At 58.6% G+C, this 21,338-nt stretch overlaps 6 protein-coding genes across 6 annotated transcripts; 1 reads left to right on the plus strand and 5 right to left on the minus strand.

Annotated features, from left to right (window-relative positions):
- Positions 1-326: 326 nt before the first annotated feature.
- BJ171DRAFT_196486 (uncharacterized protein) lies at positions 327-2,028 on the minus strand. The gene is made up of 3 exons (XM_053106225.1): positions 1,128-2,028; positions 939-1,046; positions 327-712 (listed from the first exon to the last, which is right to left on the minus strand). The coding sequence occupies exons 1-3, from the start codon at positions 1,938-1,940 to the stop codon at positions 359-361; spliced, it is 1,275 nt and encodes a 424-aa protein (XP_052963923.1). The 5' UTR covers positions 1,941-2,028; the 3' UTR covers positions 327-358.
- A 2,210-nt stretch (positions 2,029-4,238) lies between these two features.
- On the minus strand, positions 4,239-7,460 carry BJ171DRAFT_570097 (uncharacterized protein). Its single transcript, XM_053113610.1, has 5 exons — positions 7,176-7,460; positions 6,820-6,980; positions 5,968-6,642; positions 5,728-5,835; positions 4,239-5,509 (listed from the first exon to the last, which is right to left on the minus strand). Exons 1-5 carry the CDS (start codon positions 7,231-7,233, stop codon positions 4,496-4,498), a joined length of 2,016 nt encoding a protein of 671 aa, XP_052963924.1. The 5' UTR covers positions 7,234-7,460; the 3' UTR covers positions 4,239-4,495.
- Positions 7,461-7,964: 504 nt separating this feature from the next.
- Positions 7,965-9,031, minus strand: BJ171DRAFT_461933 (uncharacterized protein). Its single transcript, XM_053108496.1, has 4 exons — positions 8,804-9,031; positions 8,510-8,660; positions 8,275-8,376; positions 7,965-8,181 (listed from the first exon to the last, which is right to left on the minus strand). Exons 1-4 carry the CDS (start codon positions 8,885-8,887, stop codon positions 8,090-8,092), a joined length of 429 nt encoding a protein of 142 aa, XP_052963925.1. The 5' UTR covers positions 8,888-9,031; the 3' UTR covers positions 7,965-8,089.
- A 161-nt stretch (positions 9,032-9,192) lies between these two features.
- Positions 9,193-14,415, minus strand: BJ171DRAFT_516713 (uncharacterized protein). Its single transcript, XM_053112055.1, has 17 exons — positions 14,219-14,415; positions 13,794-13,964; positions 13,623-13,707; positions 13,379-13,502; positions 13,210-13,249; positions 12,947-13,090; positions 12,666-12,800; positions 12,482-12,506; positions 12,297-12,365; positions 11,991-12,146; positions 11,842-11,902; positions 11,442-11,613; positions 10,896-11,259; positions 10,659-10,729; positions 10,142-10,460; positions 9,976-10,030; positions 9,193-9,834 (listed from the first exon to the last, which is right to left on the minus strand). Exons 1-17 carry the CDS (start codon positions 14,243-14,245, stop codon positions 9,540-9,542), a joined length of 2,313 nt encoding a protein of 770 aa, XP_052963926.1. The 5' UTR covers positions 14,246-14,415; the 3' UTR covers positions 9,193-9,539.
- A 1,894-nt stretch (positions 14,416-16,309) lies between these two features.
- Positions 16,310-16,921, minus strand: BJ171DRAFT_427055 (uncharacterized protein; the record flags this gene model as incomplete). Its single annotated transcript, XM_053107790.1, has 1 exon — positions 16,310-16,921. One exon carries the CDS (start codon positions 16,919-16,921, stop codon positions 16,310-16,312), a length of 612 nt encoding a protein of 203 aa, XP_052963927.1.
- Positions 16,922-19,413: 2,492 nt separating this feature from the next.
- Positions 19,414-21,338, plus strand: BJ171DRAFT_516720 (uncharacterized protein). The gene is made up of 2 exons (XM_053112056.1): positions 19,414-20,185; positions 20,373-21,338. Exons 1-2 carry the CDS (start codon positions 19,832-19,834, stop codon positions 21,006-21,008), a joined length of 990 nt encoding a protein of 329 aa, XP_052963928.1. The 5' UTR covers positions 19,414-19,831; the 3' UTR covers positions 21,009-21,338.

Consider the following 21,338-nt stretch of genomic DNA (forward strand, 5'->3'; position numbering starts at 1 on the left):
ACGCCGGAAGCCAAACAGGAGGGAGGAAGGTACATTCACACACACCGATGTTGCAAACAGCAAACAGGAAGAACCCAAAACAGCATCGTCGGTCTTGTGGGTTGGCAAGCCAGGCGACACGCAAGTTCATCGACGGTACAGGGGGTTATCGCTGTCGGCTGTTCACACCATACGAAGTAAAAAAAAAAAGAGGGATCAACCCGAGGGCGGAGCGAGCACGTTTCGGCGTCGCCGCAGAATCCATTTCCGAGCCAGGGATACTGGCTCTTGGAGCAAAGATAATGAGGGAAGGTAGGGAATATATCAGGCCGAAGAAGACGCCCCGGCCAGACGAAAGCAAGGATCGACGGACGCTGGCTTAGTAGCGGCCTTGCAGAGGCTTGTTCTGCTTGGGGCGAGACAGGGAGTGCTGTTCGGCATCTCCGGGCTTGGCTCGTCGGGTGCGGGTCTGCTGGACCTTGAGCAGGACAAAGACGGCAACAACCAGGGCCAGCCACACGCCAATGACAACGTAGATCCAGGTGGGGGCAACGTAGAGAATGCATCCCAGGATGATGTTGACGATGGCGAGAAGGGTCACGAGTCGGCCAATGTACCAGTGCAACTTGTCATGGAAAGGAACGGAGGTGCGATCCTTGTTGTAGAGACGGTCGATGACGACACCGAGGACGATCTGGATGAGCATGAGGACAGTCAAGATCAGGCCAAGGATCTAGGAAAGCAAGAAAGAAAGGCGGGTTAGAGGTTGTGTTGGGTGGCAATGGTTGCGACAGCGGGCCGTGAATCGAGGCATCGTCAAGTGCTGGGATGCTCGTGTGGACAGAGTCAGGAGCGATCCAGGTATCGACCCAGTGTCGACAATCTCACGTCGGCCCCGCATCAGCCCAGGATTACTGATCCCCCGGTGGCCAATCGACAGTCTCAGCATCTCTACTTACGCCATGCAGACCCGTGTCGGCGTACGAAAAGTGGTAGTCGCCGGCAACTTGCTTTTGGTAAAAGATGAGCCAGAAGCCAACCAGGGCAAGGACACCGCAGCCAATGAACTACACAGAGCGAGACAGGGGACAGCACGGTTAGCACCGATCCAACACGCGGGACAGTGTGCACGGACGGGTGACACCTACCATGAAGAACTGGTGCAGGCGGAACCACCAGTTGTGCCAGCGCTCCTTGAAGAACTGGGCGATAAAGATGCCGATCGGGGTGGACACCAGCCAGGCAAAGGTCATGAGATAGCCGTGGGCCACAGTGAAGTCGGGAAGACTGTCACCGCCAGTAATGTCGTCGGTGTCGGTGTTGCCGCTGCTACCATTGTTGCCGTTGTTGCCATTGTTACTGCCGGGGGGGCTGGGGGCGCCGTTGGAAGACTTGGGAGGAGGAGGGGTCGAGGGCGAGCCACTCTTGAAGGAGTTGGCCGAGGTCAGCAGCGAACCCTGGATGATTCCGCGGGTATTCCGGGCGTGCTGAACAAAGGTGGCGGCGTTGGGGTCGTTCGAGGTGGGCAGCGAGCCAGTGACGTACGCCCAGATGAAGGAGGAGGACGAGGCCCAGGAGCTGGGGACGATCACGGTCGCGACGTAGACATTGCTGGGGACGGCGACCTTGCTGGCCTGGTTGGCCACGATTGAGATGGCCTGCTGGTTGACGGGCGAGGGCAAGCTGTGGCCAGAGGCTTGGCGGTGCGAGACAGTGACGGAGCCGTCGGTGTTTTGCCAGACGACGACAATGTCGGAGCCAGACATCTTGGAGCCGGTGCCGAGGGCAAAGTACGAGAGGGTCTTTGGGATCTGGAAGCGCAGCTGCACGGCGCCGTTGGCGGCGGCATCAGCGTAGACCAGGACGCTGGAGGAGGCAGCGCTGAGGGAGATTTGGGCCCACGCCGAGGGGACCAGGAGACAGAGGGCGGCAAGGCATGCCAGGAAGGCTCTGGGCAGCATGCTGGGCGAGAATCGGCGGCGAAATGCTTGGGATGGGGCCGAGGTGGATCTTCAGCAGGACAGGGGGGTCGCTGATGCAACGATGCTGAGGAAGGGCGACGAGGCGGGAGAAGCCGCGGAATATATAGCCTGGAGCCGCGCGGTGATGCAACACGGACTGACGCATCAGGCCACGGCGGCAGGCCGGTGCCCGCGCCGCTGACGCAAATAGAACGGAGCGCACAGGGACAGCGGAGTGGAGAACAATAAGGGAGGCAGAACAGGAACAGTGGCGGACAACAGAGAGAAAATGAAGGGTGGCGATGGTACCACGGCGCGGAGGGTCCCACGGCGCGGGCACATGCACAACGGCGTGCAGCGTGCAATGTGCAATGTGTGCAATGGCAATGGCAATGGCAATGGCAATGGCAATGGCAATGGGCAATGGCAATGTGTGGAAGGTGCAAGACCAGGATGCGCGGCGGCTCCATGATTGAGACCTGTATCGATCTCAGACAGGCGACGATTGCGCATCCTCGCCGTCCCCCCACCACAAGAGCAACCGCACCAGACCCCAGCACGGCAGCACCGCAACAGGCAAAGGGCAAAGACAGCGCCTGTCCACTCAACCGCCGACAGATTTGCCGATCAAAGGCGCCAGGCTGCGTGCGCGTCAGCAAGGCGGCCGGACACAGCGCCTGTCCGTTCGTGTGCCCACCCCCTTGTCACGCTGACAAGGGACGGCGGATCCGCTGCGGCGCTGCGGCCGGGCTGTGTGACGTCGGTAAATAGCCAGCGATGCTGCGCACCAACGAACCGCGTGCCCAGCGCGGTAGGCACGGGGTCCCGGGTGGCGGGATGGCGGGATAAATTAGTAATACGCGCGCTGATTGGACGGCGCCGGTTTGCTGGTTTGGATCGGGCCTGGCTGGCACGGCGTGGGGCGGGCGGACGGGGAGCGGACGGGGAGCGGACGGGGAGCGGACGGGGGAGACAGACCAGGGCCGGGTGCGAGACAGCAGTTGCAGACGGCAGCTGCAGACGGAGCAGTTGGCCAGACCGTCATGGTGACGGAGGAGGAGACCAAGACAGAGAGACGGAGGGAGGCATGAAAAGCGGGTGCATGGAGGGGTGCGCCCGCAAGCGGAGGCCCCGAGCCGGCGCCCGCGACACGACACGGATTCGGCCGACGGTGCACGGCCTCGGCCCAGGGTGCGCCAACACCAAGCGTGGAACGAACCGAGGAAAGAAGACATGCGCATGGACTTCAAGCCTTCAAAGACTCCAAAGGCCCCAAGAAGGAAGGAGCCACACAATGGGTCCCAGCCTGAATCGCACCGCAAAGTCAGGCTGCTCCATCCACCCATCCATCCACAATCTACGGCTGCCATCGCTTGTCTCGAGCCTGTCGGTGGATTGCATCCGTCTCGCCATCTCGGCCCTCCTATCGATCCGGCCCTCCTGTCGATCTGGCAATGTTGCCATCCTGACCATGCTGTCGGCCTGGCAATGTTGCCGAGCTGACCACCCTTCGCCCACCGTGTCTGAGCATCTGTGGTGGCACCGCTCACAAGCACGAGACGAGCACATCGGGCTGCCCGGGAGGTTGAGCATCACCGGGTCGTCCTGCGCGAGCCTCCCTGTCCTCGACGCCTCCTGCTGCATCCCTTGGTCCACCTTGCTCTGGGCCGTTCCCATGACGTCCAAATCCCCCCCCCTCGCCTTCCTGTGCTGGTCTGGTGGCCATCCTGTCGCCCTGTGCTCTTGTCTGAGGGGACCAATGCATCTCCTGTGTTCCCGTCTGGTGCCCACCCCTCGCCTTTCTGCCTTCCTGCCCACCGAATATCACGTCCCGTCGTCGTCATCGCCATCCATATGCCCGCCACCGCAACACTTTTTCGGCCACAAATGCTCCACCCGACTCGCTCAGCAGCCACCCGTGCCCAGCGTCTGCTTCCTGGGAGGTCCCCTTCGTTCCATGCTTGTCCGTCCATGTGCTTTCCGTGCTCGCCGGGCAATATGTCGTTCGGTCCACATGCCCTTCCAACCCATTTGTCCTCTCCCTCAGTCCCGCAAATCGAGAAAGGCGCTCGCTTCTGCTATTGCCAGCGTGACGGCGCCACCGAGACCACCGGACCTGCTCAGCGCACCTCGGTGCCTTGGTGCCCCTCGTCGAAAGCGACAGCCACCGACCCAGCATGAGGGTCGCGTGTGGCCTGCCAGGCGCAGACCATGCACTGTGCATTTGAGATCTCGTCGGCATTGTCTCGCTGCGTTTCCGCAGGTTTGCTGACTCGAAGGTCGCATCAATCACCAGCCGATGGTTTGAATCATTTCAATTGTATTCGAGTGAATCGCGCTCGATCGCATCGTATAGATTTGTAAGAGTTCCACCCGTTTGAGGGAAAGAAAGCAGCAACCAGAAAATAGAAACCAGAAAATAGAATCCAGAAAATAGAAACACTACAAAGTGATTGCCATAGGATGATGAGGGTAGTCAGAAAGAAAGGCAGAAATTTGGCCCCTGCGCTGCAAGGTGCCCCAGTTCTCCCGCTGTTGTGCTATCGTCGTTCCAGTCAATTGCGCCGCATCGAGCCGGAGCCGGAGCCTGAGCCTGAGCCTGTTTCGTCGAGTCTCTGGGGCCCAGGTGAGTTGTCGTTGCGGCCGCGTCGGTTCAGCGACGCACTTCTGTCGCTGTAATTCGCAACGAATCTTCGGCCCTCGCTACCGCTGCTGCCAGTCGACGACGAGCCTATGGTGCCGTTCCAGTTGGAGGAGCCGCCAGTCGGCCGTCCCCGGGGCGCGCTGCCAGAGGGGTCGTTCAGTCGGGGCATCGGTGGAGTCGCCCCAAAGCCCTCGGGTGTATCCAGACGCCGTCTGGAAAGCGAGGTGTTGGGTGTGTCCAGGTTCCGGCTGCGGGGGGTGTCGATCGTCGAGGCCTTGGACAGCGTATCGGCTCGGTTCATAGACCCAGGAGTTCGCTGCGTCTGCCAAGGCTGGTCTTCGGGCGCTCTCTCGGACCAGGCAGAGGAATGGTGACTGTTGGCATCAAAGGCCTTGTTGCTCGGGAGCCGCTCGATCGTGTCGGGGCGGGCCGGCATGCCGCCGCGGCTCATGCTACTGCTTCGGGAGGCCTGGAGCCCCTTGAATGCGTCTGAGTTGGCAGGGCGTCCAAGCGAGTTGGTCGGGTAGCGTCGCAGAGAGGCAGTGTCGCCGGTCGGGTTGCGTTTCAATGAGGCATCGCCGGTGGTTGGCAGGCGCAACAGCTTGACCGACTCGGATCCGGGCAGGTGCTCAAAATCGTGTCCCTTGGACTTGCTGAGATGCCGGCTGTATGCAAGCAATACAAAGACCACCAGCCATGCTGCCAGGATGAGCCCAATGACCAGCCAGATCGTTGGATCCACGCCGTACAGAATGCAGCCGAGCACAATGTTGATGATCGACAGCAGCGTCGTCAGACGGCCCAGATGCCAGTGGGCCTTGTCGCGAACAGGGACCGATGTGCGGTGCTTGTCGTACATCCGATCGATGACGATGCCCAGGATGATCTGGCCAAGCATGGCGATGGTGATGATGAGCCCGAGAAGCTGGGATAGACGACAGAGATAGTGGGGATTCGTTAGCCCGACAGCATCAAGCCGAATGCAAGAGGACTGAAATCAGGCGATGCGACCGATGCGCTGGGCTGCAGGTCAGAGCATCGAGCGACAAAGGCAGTGCAGACTATCGCTGATAACCGGCGCAAAGCACCCTGCTGGGAAGGTCCAGACGAGTCGCATAGCCACAGGCCTCGGGAAACACATACCCCATGCAGACCCGTGTCGTTGTATGCAAAGTGGTAGTCGCCGGCAACTTGCTTCTGATAGAATATCAGGATGAATGCCGTCAGGCAGAGTGCTCCACAGCCAACGAACTGTGATGAGGCAGCGGCAAGACGCGAAACAAGCAGCCAAGGGGGGTTAGCACTTTGATCGGGGTCGATTCGTCGTCCATCCAAGTTGCCACCAGCAAAATGGACCGAAGCAGAAGCAGAGACAGGACATACCATGAACAGCTGGTGGAGGCGGAACCACCACTTGTCGAGTGACTTTTTGCAGAACTGGGCAACCAGAATGCCGGCCGGACAGGCAATCATCCAAGCAAAGCCCATCAGATAGCCGTGTACGACCGTAAAGTCTGGAGGATCAGCTTGGCTGTCATCCGAGTTGTCTTGGCCCGATCCAGCGGTCGGAGTGGCTGTCGGAGCTGGGTTGGGCTGGATGGAACTCGAGCGAGTGGGGGATGCAGAGCCAGCTGAGGGCGAGACCGAGGCCGTCACGGATGAGCCGGAGGCAGATGCAGCACCAGAGTTGGTGGACGCAGGAGGTGCCGAAGGTGCAGGCGGAGGACCGTTGGCCTGGGCGAACGAGTTCTGGGGAACAAACAGGCCGCCCGAGAGCGTTCCTCTCGTTCGGCTCGAGTGCTGGGAAAAGCTGGCGGTGGGGTCGTTGGTGTTGGGCGACGAGCCCGAGACATAAGCCCAGATGAACGAGCCGAGCGAGCCCCAGGAGGACGGCACCTGGACGGTGATGACAAAGGTGTTGGCCGGCACGGCAACCTGGTTGGGCTGATCATTTTGGAGCACGGCGATGCTGCTCTGGTCGCCCGGCTGTGGGAGCGAGTGGCCGGTGGCATGGCGGAACGAGGCCACGACAGAGCCGTCCGAGTTTTGCCAGACAACCTGCGGCGAGGGGAGGGAAGGAATACGAATGGCAAACGTGAGGAGGCTGCGTCGAGCCAAGGGGAGGCGGGCGGGTGGTATCGGTGGTATGCAAGCCAGGGTCCTGGCCAAGGGGTATGACATGTCCAAGCGCCGGCATCCCAGCACAGCCCGCTGTGGGCCAAGAGCGAAACCCACCACAATGTCGGAACCCTTCATGGACGATCCCGTTCCGACGGCAAAGTAGGCCAGGTTGTTGGGGACATGCAGACGGAGCTTGAGCGAGCCGTCGCTGTTGGTGTCGGCATAGATGGCGACTTGCGAGCTGCCGGTCGAGACGGTGCTCTGGGCGTGGGATACTGGCAGGGCGGCAATGGCAGATTGTCAGAAACCAGGTGTTGCCGAGAATCGACGGAGCCGATGGCCAGCCTCGCCGCACATCGAATGCTGCACATCCAGCCTCCTGCCCGACATGCATCGCAACAGCCGCGGCTCCAGGCTGGGAGGAGACCGCCGTCGTCCTGCACCAGCCCTGATCCACCAGGACGACTCACCTGTAGAGCAGACCGCCAGCAGCCACCAGAGACGGCAGAAGAACGAGCCCAAGCGCATCGGTCTGGTTCTTGGCAGGAAGATGAGGAGGATGGCGGCCAGAGCCAGATCGTCGAGCGTTCGGCTGGAGAGCAGACCGGCAACAGCGAGCGCCGGCGACCCAACTCGCAGACCATCGCACCCCCCTTGGCCTTTGGCAAAAGAAAGCGGTCGACGGTTGGCTGGAGCTCAGCTGCCCACCACAAAGACATCCGCGACTGCGACACCGACGAATGCTTGTTTGGCTGCATATCCCTGTTCCGTGTCAAGAGAGCAGGCGGTGGGACAGAGGAGCAAGGCTCGGTGGCTGCTCTGGCCACAGAGGCCCTTCACCAACCAACCAACACCGCCATCAAGGCCAGGGACCGCACAAGGAACAAGCGTCGGCAAAAGTGTCTGCCCTCGACTGGACCAGGAGCGGCACTGCCGAAACGCACGCGGCCGATGGAATGCGGTGGGTTGCGATGGATGCGATGGCTGCGATGGATGCGATGGATGCGAGGAATGCGTTCGGTTGCGAGGAAAAACAGCACCACCACCGCCGTTGACGAGCAAGACTGCTCTGTATCGGCTCAGCAGCCCAACCAAGCTGGCCCAGCCAGCCCATGGCTGCTCTTCTCCAGACCCGCAACGGCCGCGTGGTCGCCAAACCCAGCGAAGTGCTGTCCAAGCCGTGATCGGCTGATCCGCCCGCTTTTCCCTTTCCCTTCTCGTCGGGCGGGCGACAGCCAAGTCGGTCGATGAGATGTAATGTTCGCTGCGACTCCATCCACACAAGCAGGTCCGACACGCACTCCGAATGCAGACCGTGGCTCTGATGCACCAGAGCGCCGGTGTCGATGCCGATAGTCCCAGGGAATCAAGCCGGGGCGGAGGCTCAGACTTTGGTTGCCGGGGCTTGCGACGGGTCGTCTTGGCCGGCGCCCTTCTGGATATTGCCAATGTTTTCGATTGGCTTCTTGGGGGCGGCTACGGAGCGGCGAGGATACTCAAGTCAGCAGATGGTGCCATCGGCGGGTCGGAGCCGCCGCTTTCCAGCCAGCAGACGAATCGCATCCTTACCGAGTGCATGCTGGGTCGATATCGTGTCCAAGCCAAAGGACGGCGCCTCGCCGGTTCCGACTTGGGTCTTGTGCAGCCCTTCCGTGGTCTTCTTCGGGGCATCTGTAGAGGATGGATGGGGAGTGACGGTGAGCAGGGACACTGACCCACGCAGTCGAGCCAGGGCCTGCGATATGGCCTGCCAAGCACATCCCATGGCGGCACGATGCTCCCGGAAGCAGAGCGGCGGACTCACGCAAGGCATGCATCACCGAGACCGAGTCGCTGACTGTGGTGGCTTTGGGCTTGGGGAGGTGCTTCTCACACCAAACGGCGCCGTTGGCTGCCTTGAAGTTCTTGAGGTTCAGAGAAATACCGCATTCTGCGTCCGCGCACTTGAAGCAGCCCTGTGCGAGACATGACACCCTGGAGAGTTAGCGCGCAGGAACTCCAAAGCGGTTCGGAGAATGTGACCGTGCGAACCTCGACGGAGCAAACGCCGAATGACCGCGGAGATGCTGGTCCATGCCCAATGCACCGCAGGACATACCTTATGATACCAGTGGCCAGCAGCCTCGACTTTTTCGGTCTGGTAGACCACCTTGTTGCAGGCACCACAATCCTGAGAGACCATCGGTGCAGTTGGATGAAATGGGGAATATCGCTGAGCGGGTGAAGGATGCTCTTGAACGGGTTGATGGGCTGGAATGGACCAGCGGCAGAGCTCAAGGATGGTGCGAATCAGGACGACGGCGAGTCGGAATTTGGAAGGTGCAGCAGTCCATTGTTTGCGGCCTCCATCAGGATTCACATTCGATTTGGTTGAATGATGTCGACCAGCGCTTGGACTGTTGTGGAGACATTGGGGTCTTGGACAGTCTCCCTGGGACAGACACGCAGGAAGATAACTTGACCCGCTTGGCCGTTGCTGGCCGAGTATGACACCATCTCAACTTTGGTGTATTGTGTTCGAACAAGACGATGTCCGTTGTGTCAAGACACTGGACGGCCCAGAGCACACATAGCGCACCCAAGGCCCACATGGAGGCCGAGCGACTCGTTTGTCTCGATCACCCTATCGTCGAGAGCCACACCTTGTACAGAGCTATCCAGAGGGTCGAATGCATAGTATATATCAAGGCTGCTCTGCAAAGCGGCAGTCGGGACAGGGAACAATCACACGGCCTGCCCACTGCAGCCTGCAGATCACTGCGCTGAAGACCATGGTTGATGTGAAGAGCACACATCGGCGGGCCTGTTCGGCGTGAGCCTGCTGCACTCCAGCATCACACCCTGTCTTCGATGGTCTTGGCACGAGACAAACGAATCGAGCGAATCGTGTTGCCGATCTTCCTCTTCTTCTCTGGAGGTATCTTTGAGAATATCTTGACGGGCACCAGCAGGACACAGGGTATGATCGTTGCGATTGTCTCTTCGACCAGCGAGTCAGTCGATTCGATTCCATACTGGTCCAGGAGGTACTTTTGACGAAGCTCGAGAGAAAACACGACTATCAAAGCCATGTATCCGACGATTCTGACGGCGTTGTCAGCCGCCAGCTTGTATGGCATCACAAACGTACTGTGGTCGGGCATAATGTCAGCGACAGACGACCTGCCAATGGTCGGCGAGCCCCACCACATCACCAACATGTCGTCTCGCCAATGCCTGTTGGTGTCAGCGACGGTTCCCAGCCACGTCCGCATACTGCATACTGCATACCGCACAAGCAAAAACATCCACAGAATGAGAAGTGTTGCGTATCTGGGCGTGTAGGCTGAGATGGTGGGAATACGGCGTCACTACCATGGCCGGTCTTGGATGATCTTCGAGGACCGTGTGACATCCCGCCGAGCCATGTACAAGCGTCATTGTGGCCGATACCCACCTCCTGTCGAACGAAGCAGCAGCGGCAGTCCGACGATCATGGAGCGCTCTATCAGGTCCACCGACATCCACCAACGATACCGTCGAACGTAGCAGCTGTACAGATCATAGAATGGATCCGTTACTTCCGATTCGACTGAGGGCACATTCGATTCGCTGTGTTTGCGACAGACAATGAGCGTCGATGCCTTGTTTGCAGTCCTTTCTTTGTCTCGCTGATAAAATCCCCGACGGAAGATGACACTGGGAAGTACGATCACTTGGGCGACCAGGATGATGCCGGACAACACCGCCACGGTTGTGTGGGAATCGGTCCAACACTGGCATCCGATCCGCCGATGGTGACAGTGGCGATGGTGGTGAGAGCGGTGGTGGGAGTGGTGTTGGCATGGTGGGTCGAGTCGAATGGATCCCAGATCAGTCCGACTCCAGAGTGACCCGATTCAAACGCACTGCCTCCACTCCAGCAGCAAGCAACGGCAAGCAGCGGCAAGCAGCGGCAAGCAGCGGCAACGCACCTGGACCGACGGATAGTCCCAAACGACCGATGGAAACCCCTCGATGGCCCGACAGGACAGGATCGTCACGGCTGGAGAGCACTGGTCAGTTCATCGCCTCATGCAAGCACCGACACATTCAAAGTGCTGACCCATTCAAAGCACTGACCCATTCGATTCACCCGTCGAAGCCACTCCCTCGTCGACATTGCTCACTCGACCACGCTCCCCCCCCCGGCGACTGTGCTGGCATCTCACCTGTGCTGTACACCGGACTGAAGCTGAACAGCGCCAAGACGATGACCGATCGAGTCAGCGAGTGTTTGAAGCTGGTGTCGAGGTACGGAAACCACCGAACTATCGTCTTCCAGGCCCTCCTGGCCAGCGGGCCTCGATTCGGACTCCTGAGCACTTGGATCAGAACATGCCACAGTCCCAGGCAGACGACCATCGCCATCACCATCACATAGGCCGAGATCATTTTGGCAAACTGGTCGAGTGGGAGGATGCATCCATTTCCGCCACTTTGGATGTTCAAGCTCAGGGTCAGAAACGCCAGGGCTCGAGACAGGGCCGTTGTGTGGTCAAAGTCCAGGAGGTAGGCAACCTGGTACACAAATATCTGAGATGGATGCAGAGACAGCGTGAGTTCATGGAGCATGTCCATCCTTGCCAGACAGCCAGTCGCCGCAGGGTCCACGGCGATGTTCTTGCCGCTCTTGCCGCATACTCGCAGCATACTCGCAGCATACTCGCCGCATACTCGCCGCATACTCGCCGCATACTCGCAACACGAATGCTTACCAGGTCGACCAGAAATCCCTCCTTGGATGTTGGAATCACACACAGAATGCAGACGACAACGAAAATAGCAACAAATGCCGCGACTCCGACAGCAATGTTGCTGCCGAGGCTGTCGCAGTGGGTGCATTGGCCGCCCCATTCGTACTGGCCGCTGGGACACTGCGAACAGAGCCTGAAGAGTCCCGAGCTGTCAGCCGTCGTTGTCGCCATCGCCGTTGGTTGCATCTGCACGGATGTGCTGCTGTGCGTGGATGTGCTGCTGTTCACTTCCACTCTGTCATCGACCCTCAAAGCAGCGACCGTATCACCGATCCAATCCATCACATCAGCGACCATACCACCGACCCAACCTCCCTCGTGTTCCCAGCGCCATCTCGATCGAGTCCCTGCCGATACATACACTCCGCTGTGTTCGTGGATGCACTGGTTTCCACCACCGATCGGGCATGCGTTTGGACAGCCTGTTCAAGGCAGAATGGTGAGTATCTGCACCATCGAGATCGCACCAGCAGCATGCCAGCAGCGGCCGTGGGGCACCAACGAGCTCACAGTTTGCGGTTGCATCGCACAGATAGAATGCGGAATCGATTGCCGAGGCATTCGCGTTGTACCAATAGCCCTTGGCGATCATGATGCTGCCACTCTGGCACACCGCGCCAACAGGACAGGGCTTGCAGGTCGAATTGGAGTTCAGATTGTATGTTCCTGTGGCAATGGATTCGATCTGTGAGCACCAGCAGGGTCAATGTGTCGACTATCTGCAGAGTCTATGTGTCGACCATCCGCAGCGATGCGGGTGCTGTCTGCGTTTCGTCGAGAGCTTTATCTTCCGAGTGCGAGGCAGTCCAGGCATACCCTCAGGACATGGGACACAGAGCTGCGACACCACTTCACTGGAATACGACTGCCATCCAGGCGGACACACTGAAGCGGGTCCGTGAGGTGGTCCATGGAGTGATCCGTGGAGTGGTCCGCGGAGTTAGTCTGAGGAGTTAGTCTGTGGACGTGGTGCATCGGCGAGCGACGGCGTCGGCCCTCACCTTCAAAGAGCGAGTCGGAGGGAACCTGGACATCCGAGCGAGTTGTGAACAGCAGGTGTGTCGTCGATGCACCGCCGCAGAGCATGGACCGGGATGTTAGCAGTGGCCTGCCAAGAGCGATGCGGCCCATCAGCAACCACGGCCCAGACACCAGTCTCAGGGGTGGCCGTCTTGGATGACTCACCTTGGTTGAGCCATCAAAGTTGTAGTATTGACACATGTGACAGTCTGTGATGATCTCGTCGTTTTCGTAGTATGCCACGTAATCATAATTCATCGTGTCGTTTTGGCACACAAGAGAAATGATCGCATACGGTCTCTACAGATGGTGATGGCGGAGCTGTTATAGCAATAAACACTCAAGCCCGCTAATCATCATCATTACCGACCCGGCTGGGCGGACAGAGCACTGCCTCTGCCAGAGGAAGCATCGGACCAAGTCCAACAACGATCTCGACCACCGACCTCCACGATTCCATTGGCATTGAAGATTGAGTATCCCGATGCGCCGTCGTAGATCAGATTCTCAACGGCGCGCAAGGGATACGTCGAGTTGGTCGCCAGCAGCTGCAGGAACGGGGTGTCCGGGTAGATCCGAGTGAGGTTGGTCTGTGAGACAACCGTCGACAGGGAGGTGAGCAGTCGCAGATTCGCTGCTGAGTGTCCACCGTTCCATGACTGTGCACAACGGTGCACGATTGTCCACGACTGTGCCGTCAGAGTATTACCCATGCCAGTGCCATGATGTAAGCAGCGTCGTAAATCGTTCTTGAGACGGGTGGGAGGTTGTTGTTCGCATGAGAAAGATGGCAATTGCACCGATTCACTCAACGACAGAGTGGGAGCGGGATCAGATCATCGGCTCTGCGATATGCGCACGGCTGGCGAGATATCCACCTAGCAAACCATTCCCATGAGCTGCCCGACAACAGCGGATACATGGTTGCGTTCTGGAGCGACATGCTGTTCCATTTGTTGCTGAACTCGTTGTACCCGACTCCGTTCGTGATGTTCGGATAAGCTATGGTTATAGCGGCCATGGAAGGCTGAGATCAGTAAATGGTGCGTTCCATCAGCACGACATCATAAGGCAACAGTGCCGAGCCATCCGCGAACACGGATGCTTGCAGAACGTACGTACGATACATGTAGCCCTGTGCCGCTTGTATCGGATCACCGCTGAACCAGGATAGGTCCAGATACTCGTAGTACGGGATGTTGATGCCCTGAATGGTTCGGTGTGAGCACCTGGGAAGGCATCCTGGACGACCCCACTCAGCGACACCGACATCGGGCCGACGGCGCCACTGACCATCCAGACATATGTTGGGCCCACCAAGCCGCGCTCATATGCCATGTAGTAGAGATCGGATGTGTATGGAACCGAAGCACAGACGATGATGATCTTTGCCCTTGACTTTTGGAGATTCTCGAGAGGAATGGCCAGGTCGGAGCGGTTCCCTTGAGTGGGTCCGTAGAATCCCTGGTGGCGATTGCGAGTCATGAGGCAGTCAGGCAGCCAGACAGTCAGGCAGTCAGGCAGCCAGGCAGTCAGGCAGTCAGGCAGCCAGGCAGTCAGGCAGTCAGGCAGCCAGGCAGTCAGGCAGTGGACTGTGGGTACTCTGGGACTGGGCACTCGGGGTTGTTTGACAGAGCCCAGATCCCGGCCCAGAGATCCAGGCCAGACCAGTGCCCCCCCCCTGTCCGTCACTCCACCGGCTCGGGTGCAGTTCCCACCTGCTCGAGAACGATATTGAATCCCATTGCGTTGGCGACGGACTTGGCATCGTCCCTTGCTGCAGGACATGACGCATGGGTGAATATGGCGTGTCCCAATCGTCCGTGCTCGTGAACATGATTCGGCTCTGGCAATCCACTCTGCTCGGAACTCGATACGACCCACAGATCGAGACGACATTTGCAGCGGCTGGCTCACTGGCATGCTTACCCGTGGTTCCAAATGGCTCACGACTGTACATTAGAGCCACCTGATTGTGAGTTGCCGGATGAGCAGATCAGTCGGCCGACACGAGAGATTCGCCCCCGAGGCGAGACCACTCGGACCAGTTGGATCGCTGGACCAGTCGGATCACTCAGACAGTTGGATCACTCAGACAGTTGGATCACTCGGATCACTCACGGCACCTCAGCTCTGTTCAACAACACGGTGCATACCGATCGCCATCCCATGGCTCTGGCAAAGGCGAATAGTGCTTGGAGATAGTATATGCTGGGCTCAACAAGAGAGAGATAGGTCTGCAAGCACAACTCGGTGAGACGGCTATTGCGTTAGACGGCCCCTGTGGGATCACTCCTGTGAGGCAACCACCGAGCCATCGGGACATCGGGACATCGGGCCATCAAGCAGTCAGGCTGCGTGCGGCTGGAACCGTACCGGGTATGCTGTCCTGTTGGTGAGTATGGTTGCGGAGGTGAACAGACCGATGTGGAGGATCTGTTGATGGGCAGCGAGGTCAGTAAGCAACAGGCAGATCAGTCGCCGGGTCTCTGAAGCGCGAGACTCACACGATAGAAACCGGAGATGGTTGCTTCATATTCATTTTGCTGAAGATATGGCGGAGGTGTGAGTCGATGATCCAACGAGATTTGCACAGAGCGTCGCGGGCGGACGCACCCCACCTCGCTGGTTGTGTCTCCGATCACAGCATTGATGCCGTCGTTTTGTATCATATCGAGGAGACCGACTCTGGAACGAACGCCGGCAAGGAGCCGCACTTGTGAGCGGCGAGTTCGGCGCAGCAATAGTAGCAAGTGCAGTAAGTGCAGCAAGTGCATGTGAGGCCCAGAAATCGCGCTTCGAACCATTACATTCCGTCATTAGTCAAGTAATGACTGTTTCTGACGACAGGCACTAGCGTGACATCTGCTCGTCGAGCACAATGAAGGTCATATTGGGTCCTGGGTGAGCATGGCGTCGATCACGGACGGAGGTTTGCATGAGAACGAGCGACGCGAAAGGGTCTGCATGCACCGGCGTCAATGGCGCATGAACGCACTCGGCAGGATCGTCGAGCTGTTGTTGATTTCGTTGAAAGCCATCTGGATTGTTGGCAGGAGATATGGACCCTCGGTGATTATTGCCGGATCGCTAAAGTCGTAATTGAGGCCGACCTTGACCGCGACGGATCCATGATGCACGGCATCGACCATGTCGGCCAAGATGGAGAGCAGCCACAGGACCAAGAGAGACCCAAAGACACGCAGCATTGCTCAGAGAAGGCAATTGCCTGATGGATGCATGTGGTTGGGAAATGGTGGTGGCCGAGATGGTGGTCGCCGGGTTGATGGTCGTCGGAATGATGGTCGCCGAGGCAAGCCACAAGGCAAATCGCCGAGAGGGAAGTGTCCCGTCGGTCCGGCAGCGAATGTGGTCAAAGTCCATGGGCCACAGTTGTCCCATAGCAGGATGCAGAGCCGAGTGGTATCGTCACTGCCAATCAGGCAGCTGTATCACTCTTCTGCGCTGCGCTCGGCGATGGAGCTGCACACCACGACCATGATCCCGGCTGCATAGCTGTGACGATCGATACATAGCTCTGCGTCAGGTCCATTGTCGTTCATAGATATCGAGCAGCGGGACCATATTCGTGTGGGGCCATAGATATCCCGGCCAAGATACTCTTGTTCCACCCACATCCCGGTGCCGCTGTTGCATTCGCTCGTTCATGGATGGATTTATTGGGGGCAGCTGGTGCTCAACGCAGGTTAAGCATCAGAAATATAAGCAGGACAGTCATGGAGAAGCGTGCGGTTCAGCAAGCCAGAACGGGGAGACGTCAGAGACGAGACAAGACCGACGATGGACCACTAACGAAGATACTGCGCCCTGATATCTTCGTCTTCGAGTTCTGACCCGGTACTGCCGTGCTCTGCAGCCATATTAAACCAGTATTTGGCCATATCGGAGTCAGGCTGGACACCTATGCCACTTCGATAGCATCGCCCCATGTTCAGCCGGGCATCGGCATTGCCCTGGTTTGCCGCCTGGCGATACCAGCTGATGGCCTCATCACAGTCCTTCCGTACACCTTTGCCCTGCTCGTAATGCTCCCCAAGGATGTTTTGAGCCCAGGGGTTGCCATTATCAGCGGCCATTCGTACGTAGTCCAGACTTGCTGCAGGATCCGGCCGAGGGTTGGTGGTGTTCGTGAGCCAGAGTCCGAGCCAGAGTTGGCAGAGATCTCGAGATTGCTCGTTAGCAAGCCTTTCGATGGTTGTCAGGGCCGAGCCCTGCTGACGAGCAACACCAAAGCCGCTGAAGAGACAGACAGCCGCCAGGTGCCCGCAAAGCCAATCTGACCTTGCACCGAGAGAACAGAGGCGGTGGAAGAGGGCGGTTTCGACAGAGCTGACTCTCGTCAGCCCTCCGAAGCAACCGGCATCCTTGAAGGAAAACTGAGGACAGTTGCTCTTCTCCATGTACTCGAGAGCCTTGTTCTGGTCAAAGTCAGTGCCTCGTCCGAGGTAATGCGACCAGCCAAGCATCTGGGTGGCTATGGCTTTCAGTCCGTCGCTCGCTGACTCGCTGACCTCGGTCCAGTGGAAAAAGGAGCTCCTGTAGTTTTGACTCACACCGAGGCCAAGGAAGTAGAGCCAGGCGAGCTGGAACGAGGCACGGATGCACGGACGGGCCCCAGTGACGCTACAAAGCTTGAACACGGGCTTCCACACGTCATCGTCGGTATCGGGCTCGGCGTCAATAACCAGCTGCGCGACATCAGCACAGGCCTCGATGTCACCCCGCTGGAGTCTTGGAATCAAAGCTGCGGGTATTTGGACAATATCTTGAATGAGCCTGAGCTCGCGTTCCGTCAGAGTGCTCGTCTGTGGCGTTGATGCCACACTGAGTGGCGTGCTTGAAGCACAATGTGACAGGTGGTGGCGCGGGGTTCAGTCGTGGGGGGGGGATTGGGTGAAAGCATGCAGGTACAGAGTGATGAGAGAGAAGCAGTAGTCGTCGGGAGAATAGAGAGTCAGTCCGTTGCCGTATCACTGCAACTTGATAAGCGACTGCGCATACTACAGAGCAGGGTGTGAACAGTGCTTCTTGAGCAGGTTTGAGCAGTCCTCATCGAGCAGGGTGATCGGACAGAGCAGCGCTCTCAGAAGGTCGATGCACTTACGGGTGTGGCTCATCGTCCGTCGGGAGAGTGGTGAAGTATTCAAGGCGAAGAACAATCTCCTCAAAGTAGGGTCGGTCATGGCGATCGCCATTCCAACAGTCTTGGATGAGCAACCACAGATCTTCATTCAAGCCAGGGATCCTCGGGGGACGTTCGCCACGAAGAAGAGCCGTCTGTTGGCTCCTCGACCTCATGGGCTGGCCCTTATCATCGACCCAGCTGTGTCCCTTGTTCATAACTTCGTAGCAGAGGATCGCGAACGCATAGACATCGCTTTGTTCGTTGGTGCTGGCAGGACCATCAGTCCCGACACCAAAGAGCTCGGGGGCCATGTGGAAGGCGCGTTCTCGGTGCGCGTTGTGCAGATTGTGGTGGAAGCTCATGGAGACGTTTCTGGTCCGGGACATGCCAAAGTCGGTTATGACAGCATCAAATCCATTGTCGAGCGAGACATTGGCCGTGGTGAGGTTGCCGTGGACAACGCCGTTGGCATGGAGATAGCTCATGCCGCAGGCCACTTGATAGATCCAGCGGATTTTATCCCTTGTGGTGTACTTGTTATCAGGATTGGTGATATACGCCTGGAGAGTGCCGTTTGTCATCAGAGGCGAGACCATGAAGAGCCTCTCGTCAGTGTCGCAAGCGCCAATGAGAGTGAGGATGTTGGGGTGGTTGAGATTCTTCCAGACGAGGAGTTCACGGCGAAAGTACTTGACGTCGCTCTCGGGGTAGGTGCCAAAGAGCTGCTTGACGGCAACAGGGGAGCCGTGGTACTTGGCCGAGTACGTTTGAATATACCCATCTTCGCTAATCGGGAAGGTAGACTTGTCCATGATAGACAGCGGCGAAATGCGCCAAGATTGAGGCTCCATGGACCTCGACGCCGGCGACTGGCGTTGGAGCAGCTGGAGAACGGGATTGATGGCATCGATGACGCCCTGTTGGGTGCCTCTGGTGGCCGTCTGGATGGCATCGGTCAGTCGCCGGATCTGCCATTCTTGCATGTCCCGGAGCTGGATGCCAGCACCGGCAAGGGCGGCATTTGGGTCTTTCTGGAATTGCTCACGGAACTGGCCAAGCCTGGTGGCGTCTTGAATCTCGTCGCGGGCGACGGCTTGAGCGACGGCTTGGCCGTTTCGGCGAGCTTGGTTGGCGATGCCGATGGTGAGAGCCAGCATAATGCTCTCTCGGAGACCTCTGAGCTCCCGAGCAAAGCCTTGGATCCGTTGGCGGGTGTCGAATCCACTGAGGACCATTTCGAGCCAAGAGCGCGACTGGATCTTCTGTCGAAAGAAGCGCTCAATCTTGGAGTGAAAGTCGTCGAGACGCCTCACCTGCCTAACAAACACGGGGCCGTTGTCCTCGCATCCAGCGAGCATCTCCAAGAGTAAGTAGGATTCTTGGGCCAACTCGGACCACGTGGCTTCGTTCTGACCAGCGGCCTTGACATCGTTGAAGATCTTTTGGATCGAAGTAATGGATGCGCGAAGCGGCATCGGTGCGGCGTGTTGGAGAATGCCGAACGCAAGAGTGTCCATGTTGCCGATAGCCCCAAGGGCGGGCGGATGGTGGTGCTGGGAGTGGTGGTGCTGGGAGTGGTGGTGCTGGGGGAGGGGGATTATATACCCAAGGGAGGCACAGCAGCCGAGGGTATCCAGACACTGCAGCTGGCTCTTGCCAAGGGGCAGAAACATCACAGCACGCCGCGTGACACCGAGCGTGCCCCAAAACGGCTCGAATGGTCGCCAAAAGGAAAGAGCGATTCGCGTTTGACATTGGCGACAAGGACTGCTGGGCCGCTGAAACCAGCGGCCATCGCCGAGGGGGTATCCAGCTGCTGCCCTCGGGCCAGGTCGCTGTCGCCGCACGGCACCCCAGAGCCGTCCCCCCAGCACCACCAAGACCGTCCTCCCTCGGATGGCCTGGATCCAAGGACCGCTCGGGGCCGGGGCCGCATTGGACTGTGACCTCGACTCTGGCTTTGCCCCGGCCTCGACTCTGGCTTTGAGCTTGGATTCCAGCAGCCGCGCGCTTCTTGGGTCGCCTCGGTCTGCTCCGATCTCTCCTCCGTCTGCAGAGCCGTCGGACGACCCAAAAGCCGCATCGGCCAAGCATCCATCCTCTTTCGCTGGTCTCCGGCCTCCCTCTGTCCACCCCCACGCGATCGTCTCTGGCCCGATCCTTCGGGTGCTCACCTTCATGATTTATGTTCAATCGACAGTCACCCTCACGAGAACCCCGGCCCCTCCCGAGGCTGAACCAACCCGGAGGCCGCCGTGCTCCTGCAGAAGCGGTGCATTCCTCGTCTCCGCCACGTTCACTACCAAAATCGACGGCAAAGCCCCTTCGACATCCCGGGCCGGTAACCCTTCCGCTGCAGTCTTCGACCAGAGCCCCCACTTTGATATCTGTCCGGGACCACGATGATCTCCGGATCAAAAGCCAGCAGCTACAGTCCCTGCTAACGGACTCCGAAGCCATGATCCAGAAGCAGCGAGACGAGATCCGGGTGCTCAAGCAGGTCTTGTGCGAGACACTCTTTGGCGAGCGTCATTCCGAAGTAGGATCGGAGCCGCCTGGGCTGTCGCAGCAGCTTGAGACCCATCGTCGTTAGGTCGCCGCTGCCGTTCTTGCCAGTTCCGGCGACCGAGAACCCGTCTCGATTGTCATTGCTGTTCTCGGAGGAAACCGAGCTTCTGGCTTTCTGCTGCATATTCACTTTGTGCCCTCCACCTCGCCCATTCCAGACCCAGGCTGCGTCGATCATGGACAGGGACTTTAGCATCTATGCCGAAGGCGGCCATGCACTCTCGGAGCTTTCTGCTGCATTGCCGCCCAGAGAAAAGTCTTGGATCCTGTCTCATGAGCCCATCGATCCCTCGTCCTCGTATCAGCTGGACCGCATCCGGGCTGAGCGAGACGACCTTCGCTTCAAGTACCAAAGCGCCTTGAACGACGCACAAAAATACTCAGAGCTAGTCGAGGGCCTCAAGAGCGAGCTCGAGAACACCTACATCGACAATATGGCGCTCAACGCTCGCATCGAGCGGCTGCAGTGCACCCAGCCCATCGCCGACCATCTCCACCACAATGCTGTCCCGGGCCCGCACTGCGCTCCTCGGTTGTCTGGGGAAAAGAGGCAATCCGGGGGTTGGGACAACTCGCTCGCCCTGTCGCCCTGCTCGAGCAGCCATGGCCCCTCACTTGGGGACTATGTTGAATTGAAGCACCGATGCGAGCAGCTCGAGAGGGAGCGCGATAGCCTCGAGGAAGAGCTCATTTTGCGATACAGCCAGCTCCGAGAAAACGAAAAGCTCTATCGATCCGAGTTGATGCGGATCCTGGCCACGGTGGGCCAAGCGCATCTGCGGGAGCTGGAGTGACGGAAAGTGGGGAAGGTCTATTGATCTACAACGCCACTGCCGAGGACGGCGGGGCCTCCTTCGATGCTAGACAGGCACCGGCAATAACCTCTGTCCGACTTCCACGGCCATCACGGGTGATGGTCGGTCATTCTATACATTCTATACATTCGCGATCCATGAATTGCGAAATCTCTATCACACAATGGTGCTGCTCATTTGTGAATGCGACTCAGATGCGCAACGCCCTCCCTCTTCCTCACGTATGGATATGGTGCACCAAGCTGCTCGATGGCGTCGCTCTGGAGCCGAGGAAAGCAGCCAATATAGAGTGTATGATCAGCTAGCGGA

Source organism: Polychytrium aggregatum (genome assembly GCF_025602895.1).
Source record: "Polychytrium aggregatum strain JEL109 chromosome Unknown BJ171scaffold_36, whole genome shotgun sequence".
In the NCBI taxonomy this organism is placed as follows: domain Eukaryota; kingdom Fungi; phylum Chytridiomycota; class Chytridiomycetes; order Polychytriales; genus Polychytrium; species Polychytrium aggregatum.